This window comes from Meleagris gallopavo, chromosome 10, assembly GCF_905368555.1.
Source record: "Meleagris gallopavo chromosome 10, MGAL_WU_HG_1.1, whole genome shotgun sequence".
NCBI lineage: Eukaryota > Metazoa > Chordata > Aves > Galliformes > Phasianidae > Meleagris > Meleagris gallopavo.
Genome location: NC_139413.1, coordinates 4342048 through 4362398, shown reverse-complemented (window position 1 = coordinate 4362398; position 20351 = coordinate 4342048). Strand labels below are relative to the sequence as shown.

Here is a 20351-nt window from a genome sequence, read left to right as displayed (position 1 = left end):
GCAAGGTGAGGCTGAGCTTTACTGAATTCTGTTTTTTTCTCTAGCTTGTTTCATAAAGCAGAAGAGCTGATCATATTGGACAAAGATTTATTTAGGTCACGTCTGTAATTCTGCAAACAAAGTCAATACTTCTCTGAATTGTTTGGGATAAACATAGGAAGCTTTTTTAGCTAAGCCCAAAACTAAGAACAAACCCATAGAGGAATGCTTCAGCTCAACCCAGCTGCTAAATGCAACTCCAGCTGAAACACGCTGGGGTTTGCAAAACACTCCATTGTAATACTGAAACTGAAACCCACTGGCAACAGAAACATTTTAGAAACCAAATGTTTCTCATTTCAACGCTGTACTTGTGGGGAAGAAAAAATAAGTCTGTTCCACACAATTTCACAACACTTCTGCATATCCTCATTTTAACATTTGTGCTGAATTATCTTGCCCAGCCCTGGCCTAAACAGAGAGCATTTTTTTGGTCTCGCCTCTGAATTCAGAAGTCTCCCAGAACAGCCAAACTCCTGCTGGGCTCCGGGAGCAGCTCTGGCTGGAGGAGAGCACTGGTTTTGTATGTTCCTCCCCCCAGATGCTGTGCTTGTTGTGGTGTGTGTTCTCTGCATACAGAGAAATGACCTTCGATGCATATTGAGCGAGAGCCCCCTGCAAGCCCCCCAAACCTCCCTCCTGCACCCTGGAGTCGCTTTGAGTGTGTCAGTGCCGAGAGGTTGCAGGACACGAGGATCTGGATCTGCAGGGTGGGAGGTACCGGGTCTGTCCTTGCACTGAGCCCCATGCAGAGCAGGACACAGCCGTGTTTTTTGAAGGGAAGCAGAGCAGGGTGGAAGTGTCCCCGCAGCACTAATTCTGCAGGGAAGGATGTGCTGCAGCAAAGCCCCTGACGACTCTGAAAATTACCTCGAAGCTGCTCAGCTGAGGGGCAAAATCAGTTCTGGAAGTTCAGGCTGGACTGTACCTACATCTCTTTGCACTCAGTAAAGCTGGAAGGCAGGATGAGAGGAAATAGGCAGTGACCTCAGCGCAGGGAGAGGGCAAAGCACCGAGCGGCCCCATCGCCGTCCTTCCCCCTGCTCTGCTCGGAGCTCAATGTTAGCATCTCCCCCCGAGCAGAGGGCTCGGCAGGTCCCTGGCGAGGGCACTCGAGAGCTGATGATCTTCAGAGCCGTAGCAAACGCGAGCCGGGAACGGCTCCCCAACCCGGGACCGCTCAGGCGTATCCCAGAAGCAGCTTCGGGTCACGGCATCGCGGCAGAGGAGCAGACCCAGCCCGAGCTTGGTGCGCACGGAGCCACGCCGGAGCGAAGGAGCGGAACCGCTGGAGCTGCTTGGAGCAGCAGAAGGGAGGAGCGGTCACGTCCCGGCTCAGAGCTCGGCTGCAGAGGGAAGCCTCGGATCACACGGGTTCCTCCTCAAAGGAAGAAACGCCGGCCCTCCTCGCCGGAGGCACAGCGCGCTTGGATTCCGCGTTAGAAGCTCCTTAGGCTGCCTGGCGGATCCCAAACACAGCCAGCAGCCCGGGGCAGCGCGGACCGCAGCCCGGCCGAGGGGCGGGACGGGGCCGTGCCGCGGGGCTCTCCGCCTCCGGAGCTCGGAGCGCTGCCCCCCGCCGCCTCCCCTTTGTCCGCCGGCTCCCCCTCCTCCTCCTCCTCCCTCCCCCGGCGGGCCGCCGCTCTCGGCACGTTGTAAAGTCATTAACTCCCCCAGCCATGCCGGCCCGCGCCCCGCCGCCGGCTGCTCCTGCCCCGGCCGCTGGTGGGCCGCCGCGCCGCCTCCTCCGAGCGGCGGCAGCAGCAGCAGCAGCGCGGCATGGCCGCTCCCCGCCGCCTCCTCCTCCTCTTCCTCCTGAGCGCCGCCGCCCCCCTCGGCGCTAAGGTAAGCGCGGCCTCGGGGCTGACCCTGCCCGGAACGGCGCCTCCGCGCCCGCCCCGCCGACAAAGGGCCGCGGCGACCCGGGGAGGCCGCCCGTCCGCGCCTGGGAGCCGGTTCCAGCCCTGCCCCCACGGCTTTTAGCGGTGGGACCGTTCCGCTGCTGCGGGGGGAGCCGAGCCCCCCGGCTCGCAGGAGAGGTCTGAGCGATGCGCTGCTCCCCGCACAAAGCCGTGACTGAGGTGGGGTCGCGCCGTCTCTTACCTGCTTTGCTGCCGATAGGACTTGGGGGGAAGGGGGGACGGCTTTTTGCTGCGAGAGGAGATTGAGGTGAGATGGTAGGGGGAAATTCTTCGCTCAGAGCGGTGAGGAGCCGGTATTGCTGCCCAGAGCTGTGGGTGCGCCGTCCTTGGAGGTGCCTCGGGCCACGGATGGGCCCTGGGCAGCCTGAGCTGGGGGCAGCCAGCCCGTGGCAGGGGCGGGTGGGTGATCTTTGAGGTCCCTCCCAACCTGAGCCATTCTGTGGCTCTGTGCACCCCAGCTTTGAGCAGCAGTGTCACCTAAGCTGTGGTTGCCTTTGGGTTCAAGCCCCAGTGTGCTGCTCCCGCCGCATTTGCAGCCTCGCACACGTTCAGCCTGCTCTGCTCTGCTTCCCAGGGTCAGCCTGCCAGATGTGCACTCCTTCACCCCGCACAGAGCAGGCTGTGAATGCAGTGGTCATTAAGGGATTAACCTGCTGCTTGCATTTTCTGCAACATGCATGCAGAGAATGCCACAGAGAGCCTCAGTCCCTAGATAAGCAAATTCCTCCCTGCACCAAGCTCTCTGAATGCAGTGCCTCTAAAAAAGCAGATGGTAGGGATTCCTCATGCACACCCCGTGTTCCTTTCCTATTTCCCTTCGCAGCAGGATGGTCAACGGTGCATCAAAGTTCTCTTTTCTGGGGGAAGGAAGGGACAAAATTGAAAACACAGTTGTTTTTTTTCAGCCACAGCTTTGATCAGAGCACAACACAGAGCACCCAGACCTGGGGGCTGAACACGGCCGTTCATTTCCAGGAGCACAAGATAACATCTGCAGGCAGTTTGAGGCATTAGGACATCTGAAGCTGTTTAGTATCTCAAGCAAGTAGCACAGTTTGCCATAGAGAGAAGCCCTTAGGTGAGGGATTGTGGATTTCTGTAGAGGACATGCAGTTAATGACCTCAGAAAAGGGCTGTTCAGAATTTAGTTCTTTTTCAGCTGCTGTTTTTGTCCTATGAGAGCTCCTTGTGCCCTGCAGTGGTGCACAGGGCCCTAAGGCACATCACACTGCAACAGAGCATACCCCTGCAAGCTTCTCCACTAAGGGGAACTAACAGGGTTTTGTTTTGTCTCTTCCTAGAAAGATTTCTAACCCCTGAGACACGGGCTTAATGAGTCCCAGGATTCAGTGCGCAGTGTGGGACACTGAGCCAATGACACACTAATTGCCATTATTCCCAGGTTTCTGGGAAACCCATTGTAGCTTGGAATTGATCTGACACGCAACAGAGAATCATTAGAGGGTTTATTTTATCCTTTCTGTTCTTCAGAAAGACCGCCTGGAAAACTGATAGGATGTCAGCCTGGGCCCTCCCTTCTTTAGGGAGCTGAAGCAGTTGTTTGTGGCAGCCTTTGTCTGGCTCTGGTGGGGGGTAGAAGGGAAACAGCTGCTGAGCCTTTGGGTAGGCAGGAAAAGCTTTCAGTGATGCTGGCTTAGAGACAGCAATATTGGAAAATCTTGGAAAAGTTCCCCAGCGTCACTGTAGGCTCTGCTCACCCCTGAGCAAGGGGACAGGAGGGCAGCCCTCACCAGAGCATGTGCACAGCCTCCCGTGTAGGTGTTGAGGCACAGGAATACCGTGGTTAGCCTCAGAGAGGAAGAGCTGCAGCTGTATAGCCTGCATGCCAAGCCACAAGTGCCTCCAGGGGAATTCTTGAGGAGAGCACCTGGCTGAGCTGCACGGTGGCCTGTCATTTCTGCTGATGTGATTTCTAGCCCTTAACATTTCTCATCAGCTGAGGAACTGTACCTGACCCTCCTTCCATATCCAAGCCCAGGCAGAGCCAGCCTTACAGATCCTGCACCTACGCCCACCTCCTGCCCCACAGTTTCTAGTCTGCTCCATGCATGGTTCTGCAGCATGGCACAAGGTAGAGCAGTTCGATGTCTCCCACAAACAGGAGACTGCAGAGGTGTTGTTTTAAAGCCCCTTGGCTCTCTTTCTCCAAGGAACGGAGGGGGAGAAGTCTGCTTGGCCAGAAGTAACTCTTGGGGTCTGCTGAGGGGCTTGGAAAACTGAAGCTGGGAGCTTATCTAATCTGGAGTCTATCCCACAAGCCTTAATTTATTATCTGGAAATTTGGAAAATGCAAGTATCACTAATTACAAACAAGAGCCATTTGTGTGTCATGGTTAGCACAGATTTATTTCTGACAATACAGCAAAGTCAGCCCAGATTGGAACCAGCTGCACGCACCTGAGTTTCACCTCCACATCTCAGGGCTGAGGACTCAGCTGCTGTCACACCATGAGCCTCGCTGGCAAAGGCTGCAGCTCAGCACTGTCCTTGCTTACACAGATAAATAAGTGCTGCTGGGCAAGGGCTGGCAAGAGTGCTTGGTCATGGAAAACCTGAGAGCCAAATCAATCTGTTTAGTGTGTGATTGATTGAGGAAGCAGGAACAGGGGCTTACAGAGGTAGAGGAACACATTTCATTTGAAAACTGCTGTCACTGCTTGAGCTGCAGCAGAGCCCAGAGGGATGGAGTGGGGCAAAGCCTGATGAAGGGCTGGGTAAATATTGCCACTTCTGGCCCACACGCCTCCCCCTGGGCAGTCTGTGCACCCCTTGGTGTTCTGTGGCCACTCAGTCACGTGGAAAGGGGCCAGCTGTGATTGATGCTCCAGCTCCTGAGAGACTGCTTTGCACTGAGCTCTTTGCACAGACAGATAAATCATTGTCCTCTCCTTCCCAGCAGCTGTGAAGGGCGCTTCCTCCGCAGGCCTGGAGATGCTTATCGCAGGGGTCAGGGGGAGATCTGAACTGAAAATACAGCCTTTCGTTTCTCTTTGTAACCACGGAAGCTGCATAGCCAGCATTTCCACCTGCAGTCTGATCGTGTGCAGTCAGACAGAAACCATAGTAGGACGCGGGTTGAAATGAGCATCTGGCAGCAGAAGGAAAGGTCTTGCTAAAAATCTACTTGTTTCTTTTACACTTCATTTTCCCACAGCACTTGCTCTCTGTCAGAGAAGCACATCCAGCCAGCACACCCATGTTGCAAGGAATTTGGTTGCACTGTGTTCACCATCAGCTTTTGTAATCACAAAAGGGTAAAGCATCAGGTGGTGTGGTGCTTTTCTTGCAGAGCAGGTTACTTTTAACACACTCCATGGGCAGTATGGTCACTATGTGCACCTCGACCATGCTGAATTCTAACCCCGAATCAGCTCCTCTGCATCTCCTCTGCCCAGAGGATGCTGTTGGCAGATGCTATAGAAACAAATGCTCAGGCAGGAATTACACTGCGAGATGAAGAACACTTTGGCTTTATTACACCATAAAAGAGCATCGAGCCAAGAGGCAGTCAACCAAAATAGTGAACCTAGCTCAGCAGACTGCTGAGCTTTCTTTCACATCCATCAATTACGTTTTGCAGACCGCTTCTTCCCACCAGGACTATTAGACTGCCACAATCAGCGGGTTTTGCTACGAGTAGCACTGATACAGCCTCCCCATGCCCTCAGTGTAACATAAGAGATGCTACACAGACAATACACACACAAAAATTATTTGTTCTCTTCTGCTACTACTGATACACCGTCAGCATTTTCAGCTGGCTAAATCACTTCTAGTCACTGCCCCACGGTAAGCTCTTTGCTGCATTTAACTCTCTGCTCACAGCTGTGTTGCAGTAAACAGCAAATTTGCTCCTGCACACAATTTGCAAAAGTCCCTGGAGCTTTTAGGGCATCACACAGCAGGAAAAACATCGCAAGAGAAGATATTACTGAAACATACGCTCACCTGCTGGGAATCTCAGAGGTGCAGTCAACAGCAGCTTGCTGTCGTGATCATGTAGGGCTGGGAGAGCTCAGGTTTGCCAAATTTAAAGGATTGGCCCCAGCAAAGCATGCTGGGTGAGGGAGAAAGTCCACTGCTGAGCACGGAGAGGCCAGCAAAGCTGTGCTGAGACAGCCTGTGAGAGGCTCTGGTTCTGAAGCACTCTTGAAAATGACTTTTGTGACAGTCGCAGGGTGAGGAACTTGGACCTGAGCCGACTTATGCACAAAGAAGAGTTTATTCCCTGCGATTACAGCTCTGCCAAAGGACAGATGCTTCCCCCCCACCCCCCTTCCCCGCAGCCAGGCACCGCAGCCTTCCTGCTGCTCAGTGCTGGCTGGCAGCTGGGCTGTGGGCTGCTGGCGTGGCTAAGCTGGGCTGGCAGTGAGCTCGCAGCTCGGGCTGCAGCCAGACTAAGTGCCACGCATGTCATGCCCAGCAGCCCTTCTCCATGCCACGAGATCCCAGAGGCATCCATCCATCCGTCCATCCTCTGGAGTTAGGCCGCCAGGTTCCCCAGCTAACCGTTCTCTGTTTCTGTCAGGACAGTAGTGAGGCAGCAGATGGAACTGGCCCCTGGGATGAAGAAGTTACCAAGTGGTGGGGAGAGTGGAGCTCGTGGTCCACCTGCTCACGATCCTGCGGCGGAGGCGTGATGTCCCGGGAGCGGCACTGCCTGCGGCAGCGGTGGGTCCCAGCGTGCATTCTCCACGGTGCCCCAACCTCCATTTGTCCCCTGCAGCTATTACAGTCCTGGAATTGGTCAAACAGGGTTCGTGGGGACCCAGCTGTTCCCTCTGGATCACCTCACCTCACTTACTATGCTCCCCCAGCCCTCATCAGGCACCTCGCCAGCCCGAGCTGCTAACAAGAGCCAGCATCGTACTGCACGGCACACCACTGGGGCTGCTCAGCCTCTTTCCCTTCTGCGTGACTGCACTCCTGAGGGCAGGAAGCTCAGACAAGGGCCCCCCACCTGCTCTGCCTCCTCCAGAAGAAAATTTCTTTTATGTGGGCTGGTTGGCAGCATAGTAAGGGTACAGATGTGGTGACACGCCGTCCGTCTGGGCACCGCCTCCCCATTAACAAGGCTTGCCATGTCTCTGCCTCTGCTTGACATCAAACCCAGCCAAAAGGCTCCTGCAGCTTTCAGCAGGGCAGCTTAAGTACGAGCCAGCCATGCCCTGTGAAACAATTTTTGCTGGAGTCTGCAGGCTGCCCCTGCTTCAGCTGAAAGAGATGGCAATTTTGAAGCCTTGTGATGTGAATTTAGGCTCTACCAACATTGTATAAATTGTTGCTCTGCAGGAATAGCTGCAGTGCATCTGAGCAGTCCAGCTTGAACGTGGTTCTTCATTACACAGTGAAGTTCCCATCTGTAACCTCGACCTTTCTCCCTGCATCTTCTCAGCTTTCAGGAATTTTTTTAGCTTTTGCATTAGTCGAGAACTTCAGTATCCCTTGGACAAGTGCTGCTGGCCAGAACTAAAGCATCACTTGCTGAGATATTCATCACCAAACCTCTTTTGCTAGTCTTGAAAGGTGTTCAGTACCCATGAGAGGTGCCATCTCTCTGCATGCTGCTCAGTGAATTCTGAAATCAATTCCCCAGCTCACTTCCAAATCGTAGGTGCTTCTGTGGAAATGGTGGATCATCAAGCCCCACTGCCCTTTTGTCACACCAACCCTTTTGCAGCTCAGAGATGTCTGGGCAGACACAGCCATGGAAATACTTCAGTTGTTTCCCATCCACTCAAACTGCTCCATAACGAGAGTAGCCTAGAATCACACTCCAAAGCTAACAGCACTGAAAATACCTTTCAGAGGAGACGTTGACTAGTGTAAATCCTGAAAACCTTACTCTGATAAAATCGCACCCTGACTTTTCTATTATCCTTGATTTCTTTGTGCTTTGCAGACCTCTAGCTTATTTCTGCTTTCACACGTTCTGCTTTGCAGGCTCCAGATGCCCCAGGGAACAAACAGCACCATGTGTGTTGGCCAAGCCAAGCACTACCAACTGTGCCAGCAGCAGGTGAGAACTGCTTCCAGCACTGACTGGTCCTTACTGGGGGATGCGAGGTTGGACCAGCAAATGCAGGAGCACCAGCAGTGAGGGTCTGGCAGAGGAGTGCAGATAAGAGGCACGGTGCACTCCTGGGAAGTTGCCAGAGTGCCTTTGAAAACATGGGAGTTGGGCTCTCCTCTCTGGGTCTGACAGGTGGGGGAGAAGGATATAGAACACATTTGTCGTGGGGTGGGGGGGAGGAAGAAGTTTTTCTGGTATGTTTTTCCCTTTGCTGGAAGTAGATTTTGCAGTACTGTTAAATACAGCTGTCTGAGGCGATGGAAGCCTGGCCTTTCTGCCTGTATTACTGCACATCAAAGTCCATCACTGATTCCTTCCAGGGTGGACAGGGCATTTTCATCCTCCAAGGATGCAGCAGGGCCAAGCAGCTGTCACAACCAAGGCTGCGACATAGGGAGCTTTTGATCACATTTATTCCCTCCATAGCCCTGCCCAGCCAACACAGCAAGCTTCAAACAACAGCAGTGCTCCAGTTTCAATGCCAAAGCCTTTGGGAAGCGGTACTACCACTGGATGCCCCTCTATCCAGGTGGGTTTTCACAGCTTCACACAAAGGATCAGGGTGAGAAAACACCTGCAGGATTTTCTCAGACACAGGAGGAGGACCCAGGGGCGAGGGATGGATGCTCCTGGCTGATCCAGAAGTGCTTCCCTATGCTCCCTGCTTTGGAGAAATCATTCCCTCTCTTCACAGAACCACCCCAGCCAGCCAGGCCTCTTCTCACACTGGCATGGATCCTATGTCAGAATGTGCTGGTGAGCAGACACAGCGCACAGGCATCTCTCAGGTGTCTTGACTCACCAACAGTCAGCTTGGCAGAGTGGGTGTTCAGTCTGTGTGTGCCTCCTACCGTTTCAGCCACCTCTGTCATCCAGCATGCTTCCCACTGGGATGGCGGTGGGTTATTCTGAACAGGATGGCCGTCCATTTCCTACACAGAGGAGATAAATTGCTTCACACGAGTTGCCAGATGGCCCTCGAGGCCCAGATTCAGCTCCCCTGAGATATGTCTGCCTTTCTGGACCTGCCTGTTTTTCCATTAGCTGCCAAGGGAACACAGAACATCTGCACCTCTAACTTCCATTGCTCAGCTGGAAGGGGTGCAGCTGGCCACAGCCCCACTGTCAGTACCTCTCTTGTGGGTCGTACTTGCTCCTGTGTATTTATGTGTGGCTTGGGATCTGCTGATGTGGATTCCCATATCTGGCACAGGGGATGGCACTGCAAAGGGGAGAGGTTTTGCCATCAAGAAGCACTTCTATGTGTGGCCCCAGGTGCAGCCTCATACCACGATCCCTTTACTACCACAAGGTCTGTAGCCTTGCAGTTCATCTCGAGAAGCAGGAACATCTAAGATGATATCAAACCAGCAGTGTGGATAAAGGGAAAGTCCCCTCCCTCACTGCCCATCCCCTTGGTCTGCCTTTGTCCCTTCAGATGACTACACCAGCATCTCCAACAAGCCGTGTGACCTCCAGTGCACCACGCGGAATGGAGAGAGGCAGCTGATGGCCCGAGCCCAGGATGGTACCTCCTGCAAGGACAGGACCTACCAAGGGGTCTGCATCAATGGGAAGTGTGAGGTGAGGCTCTGGAAGGAAATAGTACAGAAACCAGTGGTATAAATGCCTTGTTGAACTGCCTAGTTACTGTGAAGCCAGGGGTCCCAGCAGATGGGTGAAACCAAGGCTTGGCAAGAGTGATTACATTCACTGTAATCCTGTGGGCTAGAGCAGAGCAGAGGGACTCACACAAAAGGAGTTGGATACATCCACATTCACAGCGGGTAACAGAACTTTTCTCCCAGCACAGAGAAGACTAGGATTGCAGGTCTGTGTTCATAGCCAAACTGAAAAAGATTGGGTTTTTTCTCTTGTAGAATAAGGGTAAAGGATGTGTGTGTGGAGTGTTAGAGAGAGGTGTCTTAAAACCTCAAGCAGCCTGCCTGCCTTTGATGCAGCGTCTCCTGGAAGATGATGCTGTACATCACTATTACAGTGAGAAGGCTTTGCCAAGAGATGGGAGACTGAATAAATGGAAACAGACTTTCTGAATCTTATTTCCTGCACCTACACATGAGACCCTGCCCCAGGTTCGGGAGCACAGTGCACATGGTCACAAACTACCCCGCATCCACACCTATTCTTTAGCTCTCCTAAAGAATAAGGTAGCATCACCTTGAAAAGACACTGTCCCCTAAGAGACACTTTATTTTTGTTCTGTTCCTTGCAGCCAGTGGGGTGTGATGGAAGCCTGTATTCGGCCCGGACGATGGACAGATGCAGGGTGTGTGGAGGGGACGGCAGCACTTGTCACCGTGTCTCAGGCAGCTTCCGAAAGGCAATCTCACAGATAGGTACTCCCTGCTACCACAGTCCAGAGACTTCACCTGCTACTTCTTACCACCAACTGGCATGAAGGGTCACTGGTTTGAATGAGGGTAGGAGTTTCCCAGCTGCTTGGTGGAAAAAGCTGAAGAGTGCCACCCGTGCTTAAATACCAACAATTTATCCTTTTGGATTTATCAGAGGAGATTGGGTATGATATGCTGTAAATCAGGCCAGCAAGGTTTTCTTTCACATCTTCACCGTAGGAGGCAGCTGGGGATCTCTTTGTTCCTATTGATTTTGGCATCTCGCGCACCTCAGATGATGTGAAAAGGTCAATGAATCTTCTTTTATTTGTGCTAGGTGTTCACTGGAAGATTAGGCTCCTCTGATGAGGGTCACAGCATTTGTTTCAGCCTGCACTTCGTCTCCAGCTTTCCCCAGTCCTGTGGCTGATGCAGCTGAGGGACAGTCCCTCTGAAACTGGGCTGAGATTAATGGTTCATCTCTTGCAACCTCATGGCCCATTCCTCCACCAAGAAGGAACAGACTGTGGTATACTCATTAGTAATTAATTAACTGTGGTTTGAGGATGTTTTGGAACATCGTTTTACACTGCTATTGTTCCACTAGTCTACCTCATTCTCCACAGACGCTGGACCAGAGAAGTATTCTGGCTCCTTTCCAGGGCATGGTAATAGTGCTAACCTCTCTAGAAGCACACAGACAGTCTTGGCCTTCCATTCCAGGCCTCATAAAATCTTACAGGATGGAAAAAAACAATCAACAGACTTTCTGACAGGAAAGGCAAGCTGGCAAAGCCCCACAACGTTAAGAGCCTTTTACTTCCTACCCATTTAAAGGTCAATCTTTATGCTCCTCTTGAGACAAATTCTGTTGAGTCGGGAGCTGTAGGGACCTACAGTCTTCTCCCTGCACCCTTCAGCACCAATGCTGATCAATAGTAAGCTTTTTATGTGCTCTTGTGAGGAAAAGCTTGAAAGCACATTCATTCATGCACCCACAGCCACACTATTAAGCTCACGGAATTCCTTTCTGACTTCAAACCCAGCAGTGATCGAACTAAGCCTTAGAGACCTGCAGCGGTCATTTGCAAAGGGATTTCAGAAGGGAGCTGGGATTAGAGCTCACAGCTTGGCACAACATGCTTATGTCCTTAACATCCTGCTAGGGGTAGCGCTGCCCTCCTACGTGCACACCTATCCCACGAGATGCTTTGCCTATGAGCACTTTTCTGTTCCATCCTTGGAGTTTCTTCACCTCCTGTTCCTGCTCCTCAGGTTACGTGTTCATCACCAGCATCCCTGCCGGTGCCATGGACATCCTCATCATGGAGCGCAGGAAGACAGAAAACATCCTGGGTAAGCAGGGGGTCTGGCGGGGTGTGGAGGTCCCAGCTCAGCTGCCTGGGCGGTGGGAGGACACCTGAGCCATCCCTGTGAGCATTTCCTCCTGGGTGGCACAGGGTTTGCTTTCCTTAGTGCCAGCACAGCCTCAGCACTCTGCACGGAGCATCACATTTGTCTCTTTTTTCCTTTGAAGCACTCGCTGACGAATACGGGCATTTCTTCTTCAACGGCAACTCTGCCATTGACAACCCCCAGAACTTCAGGGTAGCTGGCACGATCTTCAAGTACAGGCGGCCTTCGAGTCTGAATTCAGATGGGCTGGAGTACATCATAGCTCACGGGCCCACTAACCAGTCCCTGAATGCCATGGTATGTGAAGAGGTACTTCTAGCCCTTCCTGTCTTGCCTGACCCAAACTGTGAGCCTCCCTCAGACAAGCTGCTTCCTAATTTTGTTGTCATACCAACCCTGTGGCTGAGGAAGCCAGATATTGCCTTGTGGGGTTTCCTCTTGGGTTTAAGAGGATGCTATCTTCTCTTAACATCTGTCACAAAGCTATTAGAAGAAATACGTGCCCTTAGAATAAAACAGGTTTTGTTTTCCTTCCCTGTTTCCTCCAGTACTATAACTTTAATGGGAAAATGCCACACATAACTTATGACTACACTGTACCACGGACACCACCACCTCTCCGAACTGCAGCCCCTGCTGTAGACAGACCTCGTTATCATCACCCAGTAGAGACCAGCCAGAGCCATCCTGTTCCAGCCAATTTCAGAGCTGCCAAGGACTCCAATGTCACACGGCTTTCCCTGTCACCAGATGACACCAACAAACAGCTTCCTCTAAAAGATAGGCATGAAGATTTAGGCTTCATCCATCCACACTTCTTCCACACCAACTCCACTAATCACCCTCGGGGCTGGGGCTGGGAACAAGGTGAAGAAAAGGAGAAGTATGAGTTCCACATAAGACAGGTCTACCACGCAAACACAGCAGGAGAGGAAGAAGGAGAGGAAGCAGCAGCAATTGGTGAAGAAACAGAATTGGGTTGGTTGCTTTTTTTTTTTCCATTTTCTTCCAAGCCTTAATTCATTGAAAAGGGGCACTGGGACATTCCACGTTGGTTCACTTGAAATGTAGGGTGGCTTTTCCATCAGGCAGACGGGGAAAAAGGATGGTTAATAGCAGGGGTGGAGACTGTCAGAGTGCAGCTGGTTGCTCCTTGCAGGAAGGGGAGCAAATCTGAGATCTGTGTGAGAAAGCCGAACAGTTAAGGGGCAGGACTAGGAGTGAAGTGCACCTACAGCATAGGTCTGAGCTTTAATGCAACTCCTGGGCCACGGGGCAGGTATGGGATTGCTCAGGATAATTAAAGCCTGTTGATGCAACCTGATGGCAACTTAGGGCTTTGAGGCCAAATACTCAGTGTTTTTTGCCTTACCAGGCACCACTAAACCACATGCTGAAGTATAAGGTGTGCAAGATAGTTATCACATCCCGATATTCTTCCTCCAGCCCTCAAATTCAACCAGATTTCCATCAGCACAGCTGTACCCTACAGCATGAGGAGGTCTGAGCTGTCGGAGAACAGCCGCGTCGCATCCTCCAGGCTTCGGCTCTTCAGGAGGTTGTGCCACCAGGACCAGCACCACGCTGCCTTCTGCAGGGAGCTGCAGTACCTGGCTGCCAGGCTGGCCCAGAGGAACAGCACAGCAGGACTATGGGCTGAAACAGCTGCCCGGTGGCCACAGGGTCTCCACAAAGCGCCGTCCCGTAAGAACTCACTGCAGGACTTGAAGGTGGAGATGTTTGCTGGGAGACAGGGGAAAGCGAGCAACTACAGTGTGATGGCATCTGTGGAGAGCTCTCTGCTGGGTACCAGCACAACGGTGGACGTCAGCCAGGCAGAGCCTCTGCGGGCCCCCGGCACTGAAAGGTGGCACTTGGTTTCCTGGGCAAAACAGGAGCATGGTTGGCTGGGGAGGGAGGGGTGAACCAGTCCTCTGGTAGTCTCACTGCTGTCCTTGATGTCTCCATTTGCCAGCAACTCTCCGTGGTATCTGTTGTAGGTGCTTGAGCAACGATGTGTCTTCCAAATAGCGTTTGGCACAGCTCATGGTCCAACACGGAGCTTCTGGAACATACGTTGTGTTCCTTTGCCTCAGAGAGATCCATTTAAATGTGTTCTGAAGGACCTGTGGGGCTATGGCTGTTCACAGTCTTACTAGCTGAATATAGGAGGTGGTTTCCCCATCCCTGGAGGCATTCAAGGCCAGGCTGGATGTGGCTCTGGGCAGCCTGGAGAAAAGGAGAAAATACAGTATAATTTATGTCCACAGCAATTTTATGTCTTTATTTCCTGCCTCCTCCTCTCTCTGCAGCAACGAGTTTGATGTGAGCCCCGTGGGCCACGATGACATCAGCTTGGCTGACATGTATCGGTGGAAGGTCTCAGCTTATGCCCCCTGCAGCTCCACCTGCACTTCAGGTAGGTAAAGACCCAGTGCTTACTTTGAAGACTGCTTTTGTCCTGGTGACTTCTGTAGTTGGAATCCACTCAGCAGCCTCCACTTTCTTTGCTATTTGATTCCCTCTTTTTTGGTATCTAAAGAGGAAGGATGTGCTGTTTTCCCATCAAAACACATTTTCAAATTCCATTGGTCTTAGAATGGCATCTTGAAGCTACTGACTTTTGTAACAGAGGTGCAATCATTCAGAGGTGCAAAATTTCTGTAGTTTGTAGGGTGAGTTTTAGCATCAGTTTATTTGAGAGTTTAGGAGAGGTTTATGTGCCAACACTCGGAGTCCAGGAAGAGAAGCAGAGCTATTCAGAGCATCTGGCTGACTTTTGTCTGGAGGCTTTTATCAGTTCAAGCCTTGCCAAAGCAACTGATCTTGGCAGGACCTTTTTGGCTACCGGTACTTTTAAATTACAGGTAGACTTTCAGAGGCAGTGAATGCTCTTCAGTGATTTTCTAATAGCTAGGGGAGGCTTTTGGTTCTGGTGGAGCCTGACCTAGACAAGATCTTGGTTGTCCAGCAGGTATCAGTGCCTCCTATGCAATGTGTGTACGGTACGACGGAGTGGAAGTGGACGAAGCGTACTGCGATGCCCTGACCCGACCAGAACCTACACATGAATTTTGTACAGGCAGAGACTGCCAGCCTAGGTGAGTGGAAATGACATCTGCTCCCCCTGGGGAATACACATCTTTGAAAGGATCATTTCCTGCTCACAGTACGCAGCCATTTCTGGTCTGGAAGATGTACTTAAACAGCTAAACCTGTGCATCCTCATGTAAGTGAAAAGAGGGAAGGAATTTTCTGTGTCTAAATTACCTGCTAAGCACAAAGTTGTTTTTCCATTACCACAGACCTACACCTGATGAGCAGATTCATAGCAGCAGTTAGTGGGTCAGGGAGTCCCAGGCAGATGAACACTCCCCAGCCACCCTCTATCCCCAGGTCACTTACGTGGGTTTTGCTTTGTGCTTTCTCTCCTGGGGACTGCTTGTGGAGGTGGGAAACGAGCCGGTGGAGTGAGTGCTCCAGGACCTGTGGTGAGGGCTACCAGTACCGCACCGTGCGCTGCTGGAAGATGCTGGCTCCAGGCTTCGACAGCTCTGTTTACGATGACCTCTGCGAGTCAGCTGGGCTGGCCAGGCCCATAGAGAGGAAAGGCTGCAAGAACAAGGCCTGCGGACCCCAGTGGGAGCTTTCAGAGTGGTCTGAGGTAGGCATCGGGGGAGCTCTGCATCCAAGGATGAGCTGGGGTCTGAAGGAAAATGACAGATGCTGGGTGCTTCCCTCCGGTGAGCGCTGAGGAAGCCCTGCCTGACTGCACGCTCACCTTTACTCACTTTTCTCCTTCCCTGCTGGGGCCCTTCTCCTCTCCACCAGTGCAGCAGGAGGAAAACGCCTGTGCTTGTTCCTCTTGTGCTCTGCTTTGGAATCCAACTCGGTGTCATTGCAGTGCTCAGCCCGATGCGGCAGCCAGGGGACGATGAGGAGGGAGGTGCGCTGCTCGGTGGAAGCAGCCCTCTGCGATGAGTCCCAGAAGCCCAGCAGTGAGAAGGAGTGCACAGGGCCGCCCTGCGACCGCCGCTGGACCGCTTCCGACTGGGGCCCGGTGAGTGCAGAGGGGCTGCTCCTCCATGCCCCCACTTCTGAGGGCACAGGGCTGGCAGGAGGGAGCAGATGAGCAGTTACGCTGCTGCTCACTGTTGGCTTTCCTCTGGCAGAAGCTAGAGAAATAGTGATAACGTACATTTTTGAGCCAACGGTGTGCCCAGGTGGCCAAGAAAGCCAGCAGCATCCTGGCTTGTATCAGCAGTAGTGCAGCCAGCAGTAGCAGGGAGGGATCATCCCCCTGTACTCAGCACTTGAGTTCTGTGTTCAATTTTGGGCCCTTCACAAGAAAGACATTGAATTGCTGGAGCATGTCCAGAGAAGGGCAGGGAGCTGTGTGGGGTGTGGAGCACAGCGTGATGGGGATCAGCTGAGGGAATGGGATGGGGCAGTGTGGAGAAGAGGAGCTCAGGGGAGACCTCACTGCTCTCTGTAACTGAAAGGAGGCTGTGGTGAGGTGGGGTTGGCCTCTGCTCCCAGGTAACAGTGACAGGAGGGGATGGGATGGCCTCAGCACCAAGGGAGGGTCAGGTTGGGTATTAGGAAATATTTCTTCTCAGTAAGAGTGGTGAGGCACTGGCACAGACTGCCCAGGGAGTGGTGAAGTCCAAGGGTCTTTGGAGGTGCATCTGGTCAGGGAGCTCCATTCTCCAGGTACCAAGAGCTCCTCAAATTATTGAATGGAGCTCATTCAGACCTAACTGGAACTTAGAATCATAGAATCATTAAGGTTGGAAATGATCTCTAAGATCATCTAATCCAAGCATAAACCCATCATCCATGCCCACCAAACCATGTCCCTCACTGCCACATTTCCACGTTTCTCCAACACCTCTAAAGACCCTTGGGATCAAGTACCACAGCCGCAGATCCAGGGCTCCAGACTCTCACTGCTGACCATAGGCCCCTCCACCTCCCTGGTGTGTCTAAATGCCCTTTATTCCTCCAAGTGCTCAGGTTCGTGTGGTGAGGGACGCATAAGCCGTTTCGTCGCCTGTCGCAACCTGGAGGGCAAGGTGATCTCTGACACACAGTGTGACCCAGCTGCCAAGCCCCTGGCCATCCATCCGTGTGGAGACAAGGACTGCCCTGCACACTGGGTGGAGCAGGAGTGGGATCAGGTAAAGCCAAGCCCAGCCCTCCGTCCTCAGCCCTCCTTCCCACTGCATCCCACAGGAGACGATGGGCACTTGGCTCCCTTGCTGGAGCGAAGTTGTACAGTGTGACCACCAGCTGCATTGTTGCTCCTTCCAAAAAGAGGGAAGAGGAAAATACCCCAGCTTGTCCCCACCATACCCCAGTCTGTGGCACTTGTGGCCCTCCAATAGAGGTCTCTGGGAAGGCAGCAGTGTCCTAAGGAAGTCCTCCTCCTCTCCCACTTCTGGCTCCCACCTGGCAGTGCAGGCACCTCAGCAGAGCCCCATCCAGAATCTGCACTTACACCCCCAAGGTTTTGGTCTCGCTGCCAAAGAGAAAGCCCTAGAAAAACCAACTGCATCTCCAGTTAATAAGAGCCAGAGGTAAGGCCTCAGCCCAGGCCCCTGCCCTGGGAGTCACCTCCAGCCCAAGAGCATTTACATAGCCCAGGGGCCCTGTTCTATTAAGCTAGCAATTGCTGCCAGCCTGCTTGCCTTGTGTTGCTAGAGAGGCTTCTATTACAAGCTGGTCCAAATCTCAGAGCACCCAGAGAGAAACATCATGACATACCTGTGGGGTTTGAGCTTTGCCTTGTAAAGTCCAGAGAAAGACAGGCATTCACGGAGCACGAAGGAGGGCTTCTAAGGAATCCTTTTTCTAGCCTTCCTAGCTGCTGACTGCATTCAGCTGGAAGTCCCTCCAGCACAAGTAATGAGCAGAAATCATTTACAGCTAGGGACCCATGGCACTCCTGTAGCCCTTTCCTGCTCTGTCCTGTGGTGTAGGTCACACCCAATGCTGCAGTGCAGTTTTTGAGCTGTGCCTGAGTGATTAAACTCATCTGACCTCTGAAGGGCCAGCTGGGCTCCCCTCTTTTGCCTGTGCCAGCTTCTTTGCTGTGCTCTCTCAGCTGTTCAGCTGCGGGTGAGCTGTTTGCAGGATGACTCAGAAGGGATGTGAGCCAGCTGTGCTGGCCCTGGCACTGTGAAGAAGGGCACTAAGCAGTAAAGTCTCACGCTGGTAAGTGCTGCCCAAGACACCAGGGAACACAGCTAGAATGAGATTCTGCCTCCCACTGCCTGCTTCTCTCAGTGTTGTCCTGAGAGGTGGATCCCTCCCATCTGTGCCTGCATAGCTTTGGGCTGAGCTTGGGTACTTGTCCACGCACATCTCCTGCAGTGCACCAGCTTGGTCCCCTTGAGCCCTCACAGAGCTTGTCAGTACTCCAGGATGTAGATTACTGCACAAATGCTACGTGGTCTTTTAGGACATAGAGATATATAAAATAAGACAGAAACAGCCTCTTACAGCCTTACCTTGGCTGCTCCAGGTCCCTTGTGGGAGCTACTCTCAGGCCAGCCAGGCTCAATTCAGCATCCTCCATGCTAGTTGAACACATAACCATCTCCTGTCCCCATTCCAGAGGAATTCAGCTCCCTTGCAGGCACCCCTTGCTCCCGTGACCCTGGCAGCACTACCTCCATCAGCCTGGTGTTAGCACATACATTCAGCTCGTTCTGAGCAGGATGTCACCTTACCTGAAGCTCTACAGCAGAGCAGCAGTTTATGTTCTACTTCCCAGTGTGATGCCAGCTGCGGACGAGGGACGAAGACCCGGGTTGTCCTGTGTGCAGGGCTGGAGAATGGGGTGTACAGGGAGTACCCTGAGAAGCGCTGTGAGGTTGCACAGAAGCCTGAGGAGCAAGCTGCCTGCTTCATGAGGCCGTGTTCAACCTGGTTCACTACATCCTGGTCTCAGGTACGGCTCAGCGTGGCGGGGAAGTGGGAGAAGAGCTAATCCTGGGTGGTAGAGTGTGACCTGCAGTGAGAATTTCCAGCAGTTCAGTCTACTGAGGGTCTGGGTGGGATCACGAGCTCTGCTTTTTTAGCAGACCAGGCAGCAAGAGGAAGGACTGGCCCACAGCAGCTGGAGAAAACCTTAGAGCTCGTGGATTATTGCCTCAGGCAAAAGCATGCACCACTGCAGGTGATGCAATCATGTCTCCTCTGCCAGGAGTTGATGGTCTGTCCTTTTGATTGCTTTAGTTAGCGTTTAGTGAATGGGGGGGGAGGCGAAGCTGCCATTTTGTCCATCTTCTAAAACAGCACCAGCCTTCAAAGCAAAGCCAACTCTGAGCTGCATTAAAAAGCAGAAAGCAACCTCCTCCCTCACCCTGCCCCAGCTTAGAGAGGCTCTCTTCAAGCAACCGGAGAAGAGCCTGAGTTTGGGCTTAGATCTGACCCAAACCTCCTCGAGAGCAGTCTCCCAAGCACAGACTGCCAGGTCTCAGTGGAAGAAAGAGCTCGGGACCTATACCTCAATAAAAACCCACCTCTCATGCTCTCTCTCCTCTCCCTCGATCCTGACAGTGCAGCAAGACGTGTGGTGCTGGCGTGCGACTGCGCGAGGTGAAGTGCTACCAGGGGGAAGCGCTGGCCCAGGGCTGTAACCTTGCTTCCAAACCAGAAGGCAGGCAGGCGTGTCAGCTCCAGCCGTGCCCCACAGAGGCCCCAGGTGAGACTGGGAGGGCAGGGAGGAGGAGGAGCCCTGGGAACCCTTCGCTCCCTCCAGCTCTCACAGCTTGGGGAAGCATGTTTGCTTTGTAACCCCTTCTGTGGTTGCTTCTGCTCCCCAGAAGATGACTGTGAAGACAAAGCGACGGCCAACTGCGTGCTTGTGCTGAAGGTGAAGCTGTGCTCTCACTGGTACTACAGGAAGGCTTGCTGCCGGTCGTGTCGCCTCAAGTCACCGTGAATGCTGCCAGGCTGTAGTTCCTTTCCGAGTTCAGGGCCATGAGCCCCCCTGAGCCAGACTTTACCACTTGAAGCCACCTCACTTGGCTTGGCCGTGGAGCCAGTCCCTGTAGACCAGCCTGCTCAGTGAGAAAGGACTCCTAGGGCTTAGTCATCACTGTTCCCTCTCCACCAAGAGGATTTTACTGAAGACAAACCACCAATTCCTAGAAAGCTACTGAGAAGTGAGTTGGGAGAGCCTGTCCCTGCTGTCAGTCGCCTCCGGAGTGCTCTGGTTGGAGGCGGTGGGGCACAGAGCCAGCCCGCAGCAGGGCACAGGCTGCAGTCACCCCGTTCTGCCCTGCAGATTGTTCTGCTGCATGGGCAATTTCCAAACACAGCCAAAAAATTCTGTGTCACAATAAAGAGCTAAACCATCAACTGTGTTTTGGGGATGCATGCACCTAGGCCGGGGGGGCAAGGGAGGAGGAGGGTGAGAAGAGAAACAAACAGGAGCAGGTGGGGGGGGGTAGAGAAATCTTAGCATCAGGACAGCTTGCAGGGCAGCTCTGGATGAACTCCATTTTGTGTTGCCTG

General features: G+C 53.0%; 1 protein-coding gene across 7 annotated transcripts; it reads left to right on the top strand.

Annotated features, from left to right (window-relative positions):
* The first annotated feature begins 143 nt into the window (after positions 1-143).
* Positions 144-20195, top strand: LOC100544972 (ADAMTS-like protein 2). 7 transcript variants are annotated; one of them, XR_014885111.1, is made up of 18 exons: positions 144-1884; positions 6511-6653; positions 7926-8001; positions 8482-8584; positions 9494-9639; positions 10289-10412; positions 11685-11765; positions 11947-12122; positions 12374-12803; positions 13272-13692; positions 14138-14244; positions 14797-14926; positions 15276-15489; positions 15730-15885; positions 16835-17005; positions 18604-18780; positions 19397-19536; positions 19658-20195. XR_014885111.1 is itself a non-coding variant. In XM_085231212.1 (18 exons), the coding sequence occupies exons 2-18, from the start codon at positions 6622-6624 to the stop codon at positions 19774-19776; spliced, it is 2808 nt and encodes a 935-aa protein (XP_085087338.1). In that variant the 5' UTR covers positions 144-1884; positions 6516-6621; the 3' UTR covers positions 19777-20195. The 7 variants fall into 7 exon arrangements, 6 of the variants coding, with proteins under 6 accessions (XP_085087338.1, XP_085087336.1, XP_085087341.1 ...); XM_085231212.1 differs by having other exon boundaries at positions 6516-6653; positions 19392-19536; XM_085231210.1 differs by having other exon boundaries at positions 19392-19536.
* The last annotated feature ends 156 nt before the right edge of the window (positions 20196-20351 follow it).

Coding starts and splice junctions, on each gene's coding strand:
- LOC100544972 (XM_085231210.1), top strand. CDS start 1,819: ATGGCCGCTCCCCGCCGCCTCCTCCTCCTCTTCCTCCTGAGCGCCGCC. Junction 9,640..10,288: donor GCATCAATGGGAAGTGTGAG/GTGAGGCTCTGG, acceptor TGTTCCTTGCAG/CCAGTGGGGTGTGATGGAAG. Junction 18,781..19,391: donor TCACTACATCCTGGTCTCAG/GTACGGCTCAGC, acceptor CGATCCTGACAG/TGCAGCAAGACGTGTGGTGC.